We start from the raw sequence: 17,173 nt of genomic DNA on the forward strand, positions 1-17,173 counted from the left end.
CTCAAACCAGGTTCCCTCTAAACATTTGAGCACAATGGAATGGTAGAGCCACATAGCTCCAGAAACTTCAGCTGGGTTTATGCTACAAGATAAGAGGCCATGACTTCCCAAGACACAAAAGTTTATACATCAAAAACTGAAGCAATAGCCTCCTAAATTATTTAAATTCTTCCTAAATTGAGATATGCAGATTGGTCTTTCTGCATACCCTTCTCCCTGCCTATTGCAGAGATACTTTCTCTCCATCTAAGAGCTCAGCTCACCTCACATTGTTGACATAATTCCCACCATCCTCACCATCAGTCATCCTTGAGCCACTCACTTCTTCACAAGATAATAAATTCTGGGTGACACTTTGGATCAGGGCCTTTGTCCCATGTATCCTTATCTAGACCAGACTCAGGACACCTTGGATGCCCATAACTTTGAATATGTCTTAGTGTCTAGTGCATGTATTGCACTAGAGGTGATAGTCTGGAATTAACCACTAGGCTTCCAATAATGCTTCAGTGAGATTACAAATATAAAACTTCTTGAGCTGTGAGGAAGATGAATAAAAGAATTACAATATACAATATTGGATTACAATACATTCCTATAATTGTTCTATTCATTATTGTTAATATCAACTATTCCTAGTTTATACATCAAGCTTTATAATAAGTGTCAATAGATAGGGTGAAAAGAAAGCATATAGTGTTCAGTGAAATCCTTGGTTTTAGCATTCACCAGGATCCTGGATTGTAGCTCACATGGATAAGGAGGACGTCAATCCATGCATAAAGGCTAAAAACCTGGCATAGCAAAATAAGCCCAAAAAGACAAACTTGCAGAACACATACCACTTGATCTCAAGTTACAGTAATCAAGACAATGTGATATTGACTAAAGGATAAATACACAAGTCAGTCGAACAAACTAGAGTGCAAAGTGGACCTAAAAAGCAGGTTCAATTGAACTTTTTAAAGATGTAGAGATAGTTCTGTGGAGAGAAGATAGTCTTTTCAACAAAACTAGTCAAAATTAATCACAGAGCTAAAAGTTATGAAGAGCACTAAGCTACAAGTTTTAGAAACAAATATAGGAGAAAATCATGATATTCCTGGATTAGAATAATGCATTGTATATAACACCAAAATATAATACTGCAAGAAAACAATGGATAATTAGAGTTAATCAAAAGTGAAGACTGTCACAGTAATGCAAAGAGAAGACAGAGACTAGGGGAAAAAGATACATGTTGGTCACACATAAGCCAAAATAGTTGTACCCAGAGTATCTAAGGAATTTTCTAAAAGGCAACAATAATAAAACTATGGGATTTTTAAAAGCGTTAAATATTTTAACAAATACTTTAATCAAAATATATATAAACACATAAAAAGATAGCCAGCATCATTAGTCATTCAAAAAATATAAATTAAATCTATAATGAGATAGCTCTACATACTTATTAGGAGGGCTATGTTACTAGACACAGTAGCACACAGCTATAATCCTAGCTGCTTTGCAGGCTGAGGCAGGAGGATCTCAAGGCTAGCCTGGGCAATTTAACAACAACAACAAAAGGCTAGGGATGCCACTCTATGAAAAGCCCTGGGTTCTAACTTCAGTATTGAATAATGGATGATAGATGGGCAGATGGATAATAGATAGATAGATAGATAGATAGATAGATAGATAGATAGATAGATATAGGGAAGGAGATGTGGCTCAGTGGTAGAGCACTTGCTCAGCATGGATGAATCCTTGGTTTAATTCCCAGCAGCACACATACCAAGAATGCCAAGATCTAAATAAAATATGACCCTACAAAATGCGGGTGAGGAGGCAGACCCCAGAGGATCTTGGAAACAGCTTGGCAGTTCCTTGTAAAGTTAAGCATGTACTTACTATATGATCTGATAGTCCCACTTGAAGGGTTTTCTCCAGAAGCAATGCAAACTTACATTCATACAAAATCATTATGCAAATAACATGTAGCAGCTTCGTTTATACTCATCTAAAGCTGGAAACAACTTAAATGCTCTTTAGTGAATGGATAAACAATGAATAAGCACATTTGGCAGTAAAAAGAAACAAACTGTTGATACTTGTAAAAGCGATGACTCCCAAGTTCATTATGCAAGGTTTGAAAAGCGAGGCTCAGGCATCTACATATGGTAAATCTACTAACACAACATCTTGGGAAAAGTCAAACTATGGAGAAAAACAGGGGTGCGAGTGCGGGAAATCACCCAGAACAAGGTGTTTAGCAGGGGTATCTGCAGTCACCAAGCTTGGTGGTGGATCACACAGTTGTATGCATTTTCAAAAGCCAGACCACTGTACACCAGGAGTGATTAACATCGTGCATAAATGAAAAATTAAAAGTCAATTATGCGCTAAAAACACATTACTTAAATTTTTCTCTTTTGTAAGGTGTTTGAATCACACTGTCTCAATTCCTTCCGCTAACAAAGCTATGAAATGGACAATTTCATCCCCACATTATAAATGAAGAAACACAGGCTCAGCATAGACAAACATTAATTGTCATGTATTTAGCAAGAGACTGAGCAGAGGTGCGAAGCAAGACACCTGGCTGTAATATCTTCTTTCTTTCTCCTGCATAGTAATCAACGGAATAGATCCACACAGCACATGTAAACACACACCACAGACAGTATCCACAAACATTCACAAAACACACAGGCACAAGTGAATCTTTGAAGTTGATATGTAAATAGAACAATTTTTTTGAAGGTAATATGTAAATAGAACAATTTTTTTTTTTGGTAGTACTGGGGATTGAACCCAAGGCTTTTAGCACAGTTATACTTCTAGTTCTTTTTTCTTTCTTTTTTAAATTTTTTTTTATTTTTCAGTTTTTGAGAGTCTTGCTAAGTCACTGAATTGCTGAGATTGGACTCAAAATTGCAATCCTCCTGTTTTCGTCCCCTAAAGTGGGATTGCACCACTGTTCCTAGATGCAAATATATTTTATTAAACATAAGCAAAATGATAACCCATGGTTACTATTTGGACAGCTTTCCCCAGCTCTCCTAACTTTATTCTTTCTCTCCTCCTTCTCCTCGTCCTCTTCCTCCTGCTCACCTTCTTCACCTTCTCATTTGCCTCTTCTTTTTTTCTTTACTTCACCAAGGTCTCTCTGTTTCAGTCCTGATGTCGTAGGCCTGGAATCTATATGTTGAGGGCGGGTCCCACCTCCAGGAAAGGATGCTTCTGTCTGTGGTGGTCTCAGTCATGTGGGGCTCTGCTTTTCCTAGAATCCAGGTGATTGCAGGTTCAGAATGATGGCTGGAGACTTCAAGTACATCTGAATGTCCTGTAAACACCTTATCTTGCTGTATTCAGTCATTAAGGCAACTGAGATTGTGGAAATTTATGGTTATTTCCCACTATCCAGCAGCTTCAAGACAGACAGACACTCCCAAGACAATCCACATACACCTATGTGGGGTGAAAAGGAAGTTGACTGAGGATTTTCAGCAACAAAGAACACAGACTGAAGGTCCAGCTTTGTGCCCTTTAGTTACCATAGGACATCTGTAAATCCACAAGAAGAGCCATGGTTTGTAGCAAAAATGGCTCTGAGGTCTCCAACCGTCCCAAGAGAAAACACAAACTAGGTGTTGTTGATGAGCACAGAAGAGCCCAGGGTTGGCATGTGCCCCACGGTGGTCCCTGTCTGTGTTATGACTGCATCATCTTAAATGAAAGAACCCTGGAAAACATAAAGAAAAATTTGGCAATGGTTATGTTGATTTTCCTTTGATTTCCTGATTGGCACGTATAAGCTAGCCCTCATTTTTTTTTAAGGAAAAAAATCAACAAATAATAAATTTAGCAAATCAACATGTAATAAATATTGACAATTCATGAAGCATGTAGCTGTTAAATGAAAATGCATTATCCTGGAAGGAAACAAGATATGTAATTTTGACATAGACCACCTCATGTTTCCCAGGATTTCTGGTTTTTGTTTGTTTTAATTTTAAAGAGAAAATTAAAAATTTCAAAACACGATAATTAGAGGGTAACAATGCTTAATATATTGTGCACTATTATCTGTAAATTACTCAGAGTAAAAGATGTCTGCATTTAATTGTTTGAACAATATTAACACAAACCTTTCTTTTCAGTGAATTCAGAGAAATTAGTAGTATAACTATGTTAACTACCAGGTCTCTCACTAGGGAGACAATATGTTTATACATGCAGATCTGATTTATTTCACTTGTGAGTATGGTCTCTAATTGTATCCATTTACTTATAAAAGCCTCAAGTTTATCTTTCTTTTGGGCTGAGTAGTACTCTTTTGTATAAAGACACATCTTTTTATCGGTTCTTTGGTTTATGGGCATTTAGGTTGTTTCCAAGATTTAGCTATTACAAATTATGCTGATATAAACATGGGTGCACATATATTGCTGGGGTATGGTATTTTTAATTCGACTGAGAAGATACCCAGAAGGGGAATAGCTAGATGAAATGGAACCTTTGATTCTAGTTTTTGAGGAATTTCTACACACTAATTTCCAGAGTGGTTGCATCAGTCTGTACTTCCACCAACAGTGGAGAAGTGTTCATTTTTCCCTCCAGCCCCTCCAGCATTTGTTTTTGGTTGACTTTTTTGTAATAGCCATTCTTTCCAGGGTGAGTTAGAAGAATCTCAGCGTTGTTTTAATTTTCATACTTAAAATGACCAGTGATGTCGAATATTTTTTCATATATTTATTTACTGTTTATATTTCATCTGAGAAGTGTATATTTACCCCAGATGCCCATTTTTTGATTGGGCCTTTAAATTTGGGAGGTCTGATTTTTTTTGAGTTCTTTATATGCTCTTGATAGTAATCCTTGGAGGAACAACTGGCGAATATGTTTTCCTACATTGTGGATCATCCCTTCACTCTCTTAGTGATTTCTCTTGCTGTGCAAAAGCTTTGTGATAAGACAAGATCCCAGTTGTTGATTCTTTGTGATAGTTTCTATGCGATCACAATTTTATTCATAAAATCTGCCTACACCATTGTCTTCAAGGGTTTGACCTATTGTATCTTCCAGTACAGTTTATGTTTCTGTTTTAATATTTAGTTACATCTTTGGTGCATTGTGACCCAGGGTTTCTGTTTAACCTCATCTCAACATGTGTACCCCAAGGTTGAGAACTCCCTGAGCTCATTGCAAGTAAAAATGACTCCTCAAAAATGTTACAACTTTTTACCGATCTCTTTGGTGGAAGCAGATGAAAATTTAAAATTTTAATAAGGAATGTTTACCTTAGGACAAAAGCTGAAGGGGATGATCAGTACACACCCACAGCTCACACTTTCCTGTAGATCCAGCCAAATATGAGCCAAGGGCAGAGTATATTTCACCAAAACCTCATGACCTTCTCTGGGAGTGGGTAGGATAGTTCCTGCCTCAGCCTCAAACACAGCCATCAGCTCACTGGAGAAGACCTGATGAGAAAATCAGGCAGGCACAGACTTGGTGCTGCCTCTCGCACAGACAGCTGCACCAGCATGATGCAGAGGAGCAGCCCAGGTGCTGGAGCCAACTCATCCACCCTGCCGCCCCATGAGGGGAGCCACCCGGGGGAGGGCAAGGGAGGGTGGGGGCTAGGACTACAGTCAGGTTTAGGGTTAGAGTTAGGGTCTGGGTTGGGTTTAGGCTTAGGGTTGAGGGTAGAGTTCGGGTTAGAATTAGGCCCAGGGTTAGAGTTAGGGTATGGTCAGAGTTAGGATTAGGGTTAGAGCCAAGGTTACAGCTATAGCTGTGGTTAGATTTAGGACTAAGGTTAGACTTAGAGTTAGCTTCTAAGTTAAGTTTAGAATTAGTGTTAGGGTTAGATTTAAGGTCTGGACTAGGGCTATGGACAGTGTTAGGGTTATTGTTCGGATTAGAGTTAAAGCTATAGTTAAGTTCAGGGCTAGGGTTAGAAATACATGGTTAGTTTTATAGTTAGGACTAGGTTCAGGGCTAGCATTAGGTTCTTGTTCAGAGTCTGTGTTAGACTGACAAAATAGCCCATCCTGGAACAGGCTGTCTTTGCCCTCTTTGTCTCTGGTCTCTAATACTCAGCATTGTTGAAGTTTAAAATCTGGGAGATTTGTAAATTCAAGTTTTTTAGTTAATTTTAGTTTCATGATAAGTTCACTGTGAGGTGGAAGAAGGTGACCCAGTCTCCCTGAGGCTGTATTTGCCCTAGCCTTTTCTAGTCTCCAATGCTCAGCCCAACTGTTTTACGGTTCATCTAAGTTCAAGGTCAGAGTCAAGATCAGGGTTAAGCTCACTAGAATGTTTAGAGTTAGGAGTAGGGTTAGGGTTAAATTCAGCCTGAGGGTAAAGTTTAATGCTAGATCGGGGTCAGGGACAAAGTTAGGCTGCATATTAAGGGTTAGGGATAAGTTTATGATTAGGACTTGGTTTACATTCAGGGTTAGGGTTAGGATTACAGTTAGGACTGGGATCAGGGTTAGGGTTAGGGTTAGGGTAAGTATCAGACTCAGGGTCATGGTTAGGTATAGATAAGAGACTCATGTATATTAGACTGTAGTGGTGTATTTCAGAGTTTGACACCTATTTCTCATTGTCACCTCTGGATTTTTTGCCTAAGCAGTAGAAGTCACCTTTTCCTCCTATTCGAAAAATAAAGTCAAGTGAAGGGAAGTTAGTGACAAAGTATACACATTTTTACTTTTTCCTGAATTTGCCATTGATTCAAATTAGGTTTCTCATCACAGCTATGCTTCTTGTCACACCCACTGTCAAAGTGCAAGGTGTGGGACGCAAACCTGTGTAGGGATGCTTGCCATGGTAACAACTGCAGAGCAGCAGTAATTTATCACTGGCCTAATTATCATTAAAAAGAATGGGCAGCTTTATTTCTATAAATAGCAGAGATAAAAGTTTTTTCTATAACTGCTTCAATTGTCATACTAATAAAATTAATAACATTTATCTACTAGTTAGCCTTGTTGTTTGCCATCTCTGTTTTAAAAATGTGATTGAGTTTACAAAGAAAAATGCAGGGAGACTCAGAGGCAGAGTGTTGGAGCATGGCCTTGGGAAGCTCAGGGTAAACGATGGTGGGAAGCAGTGGTCTCCAAGATCCATACAATGCGGAACTTGGCATGAGGAGTCCTCTGAAGTAGCTCCTAAGTGTCTTTGCAGGTTCTTGGCCCTGCACCTTTGCAGGTGCCTTGATTCCCTTCTCCCTCCATTCTCTCCTGGGGCTGTCTGCTTGGTGCTGCAGCCCACCTGCCATACAGGGTGGGAGAGGGGACAAGCTAGTGACCTGCAGGTGATCCCTGGTGACATCATCATTTGTGACTTGCTTCAGGTGTTTGAGAGAGGATCAAAGAGGGTCTCACATGGACACCACTCCCAGGGCAAAGTCCCATCTTTGGTGTGTGAAAGCTGCTTCCAAATTTTGACTTGCAATCTTGAGGTAGGAGATTAGGCCTTAGGAGCAACCAGATGACTAACAGGGAGGAATGTGTCAAGGGTCATAAAAACTCAGATGACACATGTCGACCCCTGAGAACTTGGCTCCTGAGCACTGTACATGGAACCAATCAGAAAGCAATGTTCCAATCCCTCATTTTAATCTGACACTGTTTGCAGGATTGATCAAGAAAGGGCTGCCTCCAGTCCTTCCTTACACCTAATGGGAAGCCCAAGGAGCCTTTCTGCAGGACAACTGAAGCAGAGCCAGGAACTTTAGATATAAAAAGAGCCATTTCCCTTATCCTCAACTGCTGGGAGTCTGTTCACTGGCCCACTCTAGCCTGCATTGTGTACCTCACTTCTGCTTGAAAAGAAAAAAAAGAATAGAAGAAAAAAATAGAAACATAGCTTTTATAAATGAGAAGGGGAAGAGGGGCTAAAGGGAGGGGAGGGGTTGGAGAAAAAGAAGTACGATATATCATGCAGAGGTACAAATTCCCTATGATGAATGTCATCATTATGTACATCTAGAATGTAACAATAAAATTTTAAAAACAGATTTAAAAATGTACCCTTCTTCTGCCTTTTCTGTATGTGCTGTCCAGTTCTTACTTGGGACATCAAGCATGTCAAGGAGAGGATCCCCCACCTGCTAACAGAGTAGCATTCTATATTTCGTGCTAGGCCTTGGATGTGGAGTCAGTGTGTCCCCCAAATGCTCATGAGCTAGAAGCCTCATGCCAGTGTGGTGACACAGAGGAGTCATGGAACCTTCTAGGTGATAATGGAGTCCTTAGGGACACTGCCCTTGGGAGGAATAAATGCAGGTCTTACATGGGCCCTGCTTGGCACCCCCAATAGTGAGTTGCCACCAGAAGGGCAAGCCCAGTTTCTGAGCCTCTGTTTCCTGTCGCACTGCTGGGCTGCTCTCTTCGCCTGACACAGGCTGTCACTGTGATATCACTTGCCATGTTGTGAGGTAACCAGAAGGCACTCATCTCTAGAGAGGAAAGAGAACACATAGGATTCACTAGGTCTTGGGCTTTCAGTCTCCAAAACTGGGCGCTTAATAATCCAGTTTTCTCAGTCATATATCACAAGGATTTTGTTATAGCAACTGAAAATGAACCAATACAACTTGTTGCCATACCTCATTACTTTCTTTTACTCTAGAGAACCTGTTTACAGCTAAATTAACATGTTTTTAAAATATATCATATCCCAAGGAAATAGAGGAAATTTCTTTCCCTAAGCAGAAGTCTCCCTCAGTGTTTACATTGGGCAGCATCACTGGGGGACTTCTGCAAGCCACAGATGTCCTCTCTGCCTGTCAGGCCACTGGCAGGAGTAAGCTGTGGGCATCACAGTCCTTAAAGCCTCCCAGGTAATTCTTACACTTGCAGAGCTTCAGAGATGAGGCCTGATAGGACTGCAGTTACCTGCTGCGCAGCTGTGAACACCCTCACTATTCTCATCTCTCGAGTTTCAAGATAAGAGACAGGTGACTCAACGATTTCCAGCTCTGAAGTCATCTAACTGCACAGATCCCAAAATAATATGTCTGTGTAATCTTTCAGCACGGTTCTATAAATAGTAAATGTTCCGGGGATATAGCTCAGTGACAAAGGCCTGCCTGGCAATCGTGAGGTCATGAGTTTGATTATCAGTACCAACAAAACAAAACAAAAACAAAAAAAGATACAATGACTATAAATAGTACATGTCTCACTGTTACTTCATTCTCTGTAGTATTTTGAAGACATTTCCAAGATCCATCTTAAATGACCAAGGAAGAATAACTATGGACATTCGGTAGTGATTCCTCTTAAATACAGCTCCAAAAACGAATGAAAGGTAATCTTTGTGAAAATGCATCAGTATTGATTTTTCCATGATTTCTGCGAAGAAAATGTGCTTGCTTTTCCTGAATGTGTCCCTCATGAGAGTGCAGGAGATTGAACAGTAATGACTGAGGAGTTTAATAAAATATTTGTCTTCAAAAAAAAAGGGCAAAATATAAGCGAGGAAGAAAGATAGAGGAAAGGAAAAGAAAAGAAAAAAGAGAAAAGAGAGATGAGACAAAAAAGAAAGACACCCTGATTTTCTGGGGACAGTGATCTCCAATGCTGGAAACTGATTCCTTTGGGGGGGGCATGAGACTTAAACCACCTCCAGGGTGAGCACTTTGGGGAGCCTTGTCAGGATCCCACCACCGGTCACGATCTTACCTTGATCCCTAGGTGAGAGATGCAAACACACCCCCAACACACACAAATATACCATGTGCACACTAGGGGCCCAGAATCTGCATTGGAAAGGACTCACCTAAGGATTTTGCTTGACTTTATTTTTTCCAGCAGATGTATCATCTTTTCCTGGGGGCCTATTAAGTAAAGCAGTGGAAATGGAGTCAGGCTTGGGGTTCTGAGCCTCCACCCAGTTCTAGGAGGGACTCCCAATAGCGGCATCCTGCCTCTGCCTCCAGCTTCCGGTGAGATGCTCATATTCAGATGTGTCCATGGCTACTCTCCCTCCATCTCTCCATTCCTGGGCTGCCTTGGTTACTACCATCAGCTATCCTCTTGTCCCACCACATTCTTTCTCCCCCAACCATTTTATCTTCTCCATGGCTCCCAGAAAGCACATACTTGTCAACAAAGGTCACTGAAGAGAAATCATCCAGCAGATACGAGGTTGCAGTCAAGCAAAGTAACCTTGTAAATATTTGCATTTACCTCACAGAACAGAAGCTGAATGTTCCAGTGTGCTCATTTCCCTGTGCACTCATGTGGCCAGAGTGGGCTCCGGTCGTCACAAATAAATGTAGGTTGTTGTGCATGAAAAAAATAAGACCTCCTCTGAAAATAAACCCTATTATGTCTTTTGGAACAAAAATTAATAGAAGACCTGGTTTACATCTGGAGAAATAGGGCATGTGGCAGTACCACCACTATTCTGCCTTCAGCTCTGTGCTGGGATTTAGAAAAGAATGAGTTTTGTGAGGAATGTGACAATCTGGGTGCCATCAGTGAAATAAGGAGATGGAAAAGAAGTCCGTTTGGACTGTAGAGTTGAAGGCACCAAGAAGAAATTCGAAAAGCAGCATGGTTTGGGCTGTGGGGTATATGGGTCCAGCAAATGTCCAGCATAACCATGAGATTGCCCAGGGAATATGTGTATATAAAACGCTGTACATAAACTTTTTTGTTTTATTTTATTTTATTTTATTTTATTTTATTTTAGGTACTGGGAATCAAACTCACAATCTTGTACTTGCCAGGCAGGTGCTTATACCACTGAGCTAAATCCCCAGCCAAACTTTTTTATTTTAAACTCTGCCTCCTCAACTAAACGGTAAGGTCTTTGGGGACAAGAACTCAGCACGTGAATCTTTAATGTCTTTAATATCTGCTAAGGCATTGAGGACAAGGAAAGCCTGTCCCCAACATCTGCTAAGGCACTGAGGACTTAAACAGCCCTCTATCAGGCATTGCCCTCTAGCAGACATCCCCCTTGCTGTGGAGACGTTTTTTTCCCTGTGTCTATAACTAGTTCTAATAATGAACTTTCTGGCTTTCTCAGGAACATGCATTGGAGCATGAACAGTTTAAATTACAAGGTCAGCTATAAGAAAGACAGGAGGTAAAATCTGAAGTGCTATAAAGTAGCAATTTACATCTGTTCTCCCCAGACTAAAGGAATACATGGTAACAAACACAATGACAAGTTAATGTTGGAGCTCTGCTCAAAGTCCTATGTTACCCAGATAGACTTGGTTGCACAGGGTTTGAGCTGCTGTGAGGTGTGCTGGGCTTAGGCACTTTGCATCTCCTAGATGCAGCCACTGAGCCAGAAAACTGTCAGGTCGAGAATTTAACTCTAGGACATGGCTCTAAAATAGAGATCAAGTGATGGACCTCCCAGTGAGGAAGAAAAGCTACATTCCTCACCTGTCACTCACAAGTAGGAATGCTGGTGGGAGGACAAGGGGAGCACTTAGATGTTCCAAATGTGTCTCTTAGACACCAACGCAGAGAAACAAAGGAGACTGTCTTCCAGCATATTCTTCCCTCGGTCACATTTACTTTTCCTCATTGCCCATCTGATGTCCCCATCACTCCTTTAATATGGCTAACCCTTATGATTCTGCAGAGTCTTTCTCTATGATTTTAGGGGTTTCATTTTGTCTATATTCCCTCTTTATAATCTCCTTTGTCTCCATCCCCAAAGTTGGATAACACCACTGTTTTTTGTGGACAATACTAGGTCTTGGACCCAGAGCCCTCACTGTTACAGCTCAACAATCCTTTTCATATTATTAGTATTATTTGTTTTGAGACAGTCTTGTGAAATCACTAAACCACCGAGATTGAGTGTGAACTTGTGATTAGCCTCAGCCTTCCAGGGTGCAGGGATCACAGGCTGCACCAGCATACCCAGTTAATAAAAAGCTTTTACTGTGCAGCCTGAGAAAAGAATTGAGTTTACCCCCTAGAGCTCAGACCAAGGATTCTTTGGTGAACAGGGGCTCTTTCCAGTTCCTGTCCTTGAAATCCTTAGGTCTTGGCACAATATGCTGCAGTATCACATTAGGAATCCTCTTTGTGGTGTGCTTGGAAATCTCTTGGAAAGGATGATGACGAAGAATTTCAAATGCTTCCTTTAAATCATAATGATCTCAAATTGATTTGTGGGCCCAACAGTTTTTTTTTTTTAAATGCAGCGTCCAGTCTGTGCAAGTTACTTGCTTTTGTTTGCAAGCACCCACCACTATGCGGCAGACACTGGTCTAAGAACAAAGATCTGAATGAACTCCCTGGTCACAGACACCGAAAGAAGCCTGGTGTATGTCAGCCTGGACTCTAGTTTTCTCCTCTCCCCTTTCTCCATGGGGGGGAACACGCTACTTCAGGGTGTGGGGCTTGCACACTCCAAATAGTAGGAGCTCCCTACTATTTTACACAGGCTCCATGACCCTCTTGAATCAGCCTTGTTTTCTACAGCACCTGTGGAAGCAGGGAATGGATGGCAGATCCAGAACTCAAACTGCTGAGAAGTTTGAAGCCCAGGGAGTGGGGACCCCCTGACTCCCATAGTTGTTCGTTCCTCTGCTGCCCCTGGCTTGCAGCCTGTCCTAGACCTTCAGCCCTCTGCCTGGGAGAGCTGAGCACTCACCACTGCCCTCCATCTCCCCCAGTGCTTTGAGCACTCAGCAGTTGCTTGGATTTGGATAACTACTATGAACATTCAGAGCAGAAATGCTGATGCAGCATTGATGATTGTGAGATACTTCCTCCCCCGCTCTCCTTTAGGGATGAGGAAACAGGTTCAGAAAGTTACAGGGCCGTGGCCTTAGGCACAATGCTGCTGGTGTGGATAAAAGCAGGGGCATAGCTAGGCCTAAAAGGTCCATTTTAAAAAACTAGTAGTCCCACATGGGGGGCCTTTCAGTGCAACTCTGCAGCTTTCCCAGCCAGGCTGTGAGGGGCAGCTGAAGATAAATAGGAAGGACCTCACATTCTCCAGAATTTCAGGGTCACGAGAGAAGAGAGAAGAGGATTAGAGCTAAGTGACTTCCAAAGGTTACTCAGCATGTGGTATTCTGAACTATCCTTGGTTATCTCCTGCATTCATTCATTCAACAAGCATTTTTTCTGGTGAAGTGGTACCAGCTAAAGGGTTCCTAAATCTGCCACATTTAGGAGACAGGCAACCTAGTACCGTAGTTCACATACTCAATCTTTTTGTCCATATGTCTTTCTAATCATTTAAGAACCGTATCATGAAACTATTATTATCTTTAATACATATGGAATCAGATTTCCTTTACCCTGACGGTAATACATTCAGCATTGGTCTCAGAGGTAACAGTGGATCAATCTGAAGCACTGTTTCTGAACTCAAGCTTTTTGCATCTCATTTTCAATCATCTTTAAAAGGCCATCGTCTAAAAATAGAGGTTCCATGCTCCAATAAACGTCTACACTCGCAAAATATACAGAGCAGGAGGGATTAACTGCAGTGATAAAAGTCTTTCCTTTTACAGAAGAACTCACGGTCCCTTAAAAAAGTCTAACAGTGAATGAATACTGGTATCCATTGAGGAATCGCCGCCCAGGAAGGCTGAGACAGGAGAATCTCAAGTTAGAGCTCAGTCTGAGCAATTTAGCAGTTGACTGTTTCGAACAAAAAAGCCCAAGCCAGCCAAAATCCCTGGTTTAAAATGCAGATGCACAGAAACTGTAGCCAAGGTTTTGGAAGCAGCTCCCGGAGCGGAGGAGAAAGAGAAAGACAGCTGCCTGAAGTCATGGGTCCTCAAAAAGACCCTCAAATAGTCCTCAAAAAGGACATGCCGCCACCCTGAGAGCCCCCAGCCCAGCAGCTCCGGTTCCCGCCAGCTCCCGTCTGGCCCCGCCCCCAGATCCCAGTTCCTTATCCCCACCTTTGCGCGCCCCCGTCGCCCAGCCGGGCGGGGCCACGGAGTCAGCGTTCGCGCGTGCGCACTCGGTCGCCGGGGGGTCGCGTCCGGAGCGGAGAAGGCGGGGCCGCGCGACTCTACGGGCGTCCCCGCCCCCGCCCCCGGCGTTCACTGTCGCCATGACAACCGGTGCGCGAGCCCGCCCCGGCCCCGCCCCCGACCCACCCTCCTGAGCTGCGCCCCCTGGTCCCAGCCGCCGCCGTCCGGGCGCGCGCAGCCAGCGGGCGCGACGATGCCGAGATGGTCCCGCTGGCGCGGAGCAGGCACCGGGACGCGAGCGCCAAGCCACCGCCGCCCAGCGGGCCGCAGGACGCCGGGGAGCTGGGCCCCGAGCGCGCGCCCCCTTCCGTGGAGTCCAGCGCCCACCAGGGGCCCCTCACCGAGCACTCCGCGCCGCCCGCTGGGGCCGGCCTGGGGGGGCGCCTGGCGGCGCTGCGCGGGGCGCTGGGCCTGCGGTGGGCCGGGCGCGGGGGGCGCTGGGCCACGCCGCTGCTGGGTGAGCCGCGGGCTGGGGCGCGGGGCGGGGCGCGCGGCCGACCGCCTTGCCGGCCCGACAAAGTTGCCAAACTTGGAGTTCCGCCGGAGCGAGCGTTTCCTTCGTGTCCTCCGGTGGCACTTTGGGATTCCGCACGCGCGGCGCGGAGCGGCGCGGCGCCTTGGGCGGTGCAGAGTTTGGGGTGTTCCTTGCCCGCTTCCTCCAACCGGCCGCCGGCGCCCGCGCCCTTGGGACACCGCGAGGATGGGCTGCGGAGAAAGTTTGAGCGCGCGCGGGTGACAGCCCACTTCCGGTTCGGTCCCGAGTGGACGTCTAGGAGGTGCAGGACGCCAAGCCGCCTGAACCGAAGGCCTGGCTCTCTAGCCAGCCCCTGAGACACTTTAACGATGCCTTTGCCCTGGGTGGCCGGGATGGGTTTGGCCTTTGAATTATTTAATTCCTGATGATTTAGCCCTTGCTGGCTTCTCGGTTTCCCATAGCAATCTGAAGTTCCCTTTGCCCACAGTTTGGGGTTCAGTGCAGGCGGGGGCACATGGCATAAGCATCTTTCACTGACACCCTGGCCACTTTAGGAAGCACTAGGTCCTGAAAAGCTGCATGTGTTGTCGGGAGCTCGGGAAGTGGAGATTGCTACTAGGGTATCCCCCCCAACCCCCCCACGCCGTAAATAGTAGGTTCTAGGCTACAGTGCTAGTATTTTCAGCACATCCCCCCTCCCCCCTCATCCCCAATAGTAAGCCAGTGTGCGGTTAGGTTCACCTTGGGGAGGCAGCATGCTACCGGAGAAGAGGGGAGGAGATGGCCTTCAGTGGTGCTGGCTGCTCATGGTTCTCTCCATGTGGAGTTTTCCCTGCCCTGCCCAAGTCTGGGATGTGCTGGGGAGCAGAGCTAAAAGGATCGGTGTGCATGGGGAAATGTTTTGTGTCTACGTACATTTAACAATTCTAGACTATGAAACAGGGAAATGGGTAATACTGATGTGAGATCTAGTGATAGAGTAAAAGTGCCTGTTTTGAGTGGGTAGCATGCACAGTAACCACTTTGCAGTAAATTATAGAATGGCATTTCTTTTTCAGGGAGAGACCATAACAAATTTTGGAATAATGATAGTTTCGATCGCCTGTTTTAATTTTTATTTTTGCGGTTTTTTTTCCTTATAATTGTGTTTCTTTTGAATCTTCTTAAATTGGATGGTTTCTATTTGGATTTAGTAAAGCCCATGGATCCTAGAGTTTTGGATCCGTGTAATGGTGTAACACTCGGGTTTGGTTTGGGCATTAGAAGGGCATGAGTGTGGTAGATCATATCCTGGGTATGCCCAGGGCAGTGGTCACCAGATGTGTGGAGACTGGGTGAACACATTGCAGTCCATAGTCCAGACATTGTGTCCTGTTGAGCACCTACAGGAGTGGCCACAGGACACTCTGGAAAGGTGGTTCTGCAAAGATTGGGCCTGAGAGTTTGACTCCTCACCAGCCCACAGGCCCTGCCAAAGCATCAGAAAAGCCATCCAGTTCCTGGGAAGAAGAACAGTTTTAGTGTTTTCAAACAGCTGTCTCATTTGTTCTTTTCTTTACTCTCCAGGAATGAGGTGAAAGGTCTAAATGTGGACCTTTGAAGTAGCCGTGGTCTTGTATGTTGAGAGTCAGTTTTACTCTTCTGGAATTAACCTGTAGCTGATCAAGTACAACCATTAAATATTAGGCTGTCACCAGAATGGCTTTGTTTCTGCTTAGGAAGAAAGGTCCATGACAGAAGCACAGATTTCTAGGAGTTAAAAACAGAATGAGGCTCTTCTCCATAAGTGCTGGACACCGACAAGTCATCAAAGTGGTCTTTCCTACTGTTGGACAGAGCAAAGCATTGCTAGACAATCTGTTTTAATCATTGTGTTTTTTGGGGGGGCGGGTTGGATAGTATGTATTACTTAATGCTAACCTTTGTACAAATGGATTTCTTGAAATGTTTATTTTTGGAATCTCAACCTGGTTGCTTTCTATTCATCTGCCAGAAGGAGGCAGAGGTGTAGAAAGAACCTGGACGGTATTTCTGGAGCTTTTTGACCACAGCTCCCAATAAACAGTACATTAAACCTGCTCACACCTCTGAAAACACAGCCTGCTATCATCTATATGTGTTTGTCAGTCTGTCTCCCTGTCTGTTTATCTGTGGTATGTCTGTGTCTGGAGGGAAGCAGATTTAATAAAGGGACTCTTTTTCAGAAGTAAGAGCAGGCTTAAGGAGTCCACAAAGGACCTGCAGGCACCCAGGGATGACCTGCAGTAGCTGGGCTGTGGAGTCAAGGCCACCCAAGAAGAGCTTCCACTGAGGCTCTGGTCCTGGGGCTGGGAACAGGCACAGGAGGGAGGAGAACTGAGACTAAGCACCAAGTGGCTTGTATATGCAGATACTGAAAGCAAACATTTCATAGAGCAGTGTTGACTCTCTGAGTGTGTGTGGTACACTCCGATCTCCTTTATTTTCTTTTATGCTGTTATAACCCATGACATTGACGTCTCAATCCAGAGTTGTGCTTCCCAGTTTGAAAACCAGCATCTTTCAGGACCTCCCCCCTGCCCCCCAAGTCTGCCTGTTTCAAAGGCACCTGAGCAAAGTGTTTAGCTTTGTTGAGGTCTAGCTCACAGACTGGGTCGGAGGAGAGCCCTGGGCTGGACCTGGTTCTCAGCTTTAGATGTGGACTGGTTGCTAGGGCGTGGGAACCCTCATGAGAGTAGAGCCAT

General features: G+C 44.1%; 1 protein-coding gene across 3 annotated transcripts in view; it reads left to right on the forward strand.

Moving 5' to 3' along the window:
• Positions 1-13,815: 13,815 nt before the first annotated feature.
• Positions 13,816-17,173, forward strand: part of Dpy19l1 (dpy-19 like C-mannosyltransferase 1) — a 95,174-nt gene continuing 91,816 nt past the window's right edge. The window contains exon 1 of one of the 3 annotated variants that reach the window (XM_063233852.1): positions 13,816-14,065. In XM_063233852.1, coding sequence (XP_063089922.1) covers positions 14,056-14,065 — 10 coding nt within the window. In that variant the 5' untranslated portion in view covers positions 13,816-14,055. Of the gene's footprint in view, positions 14,066-14,109; positions 14,433-14,728; positions 14,752-17,173 lie in introns of those variants that run through there. The other 2 variants (XM_063233850.1, XM_063233851.1) reach the window with 2 other exon arrangements.

This window comes from Cavia porcellus, unplaced genomic scaffold, assembly GCF_034190915.1.
Source record: "Cavia porcellus strain 051 isolate PalLab524CR breed Dunkin Hartley unplaced genomic scaffold, mCavPor4.1 scaffold_23, whole genome shotgun sequence".
In the NCBI taxonomy this organism is placed as follows: domain Eukaryota; kingdom Metazoa; phylum Chordata; class Mammalia; order Rodentia; family Caviidae; genus Cavia; species Cavia porcellus.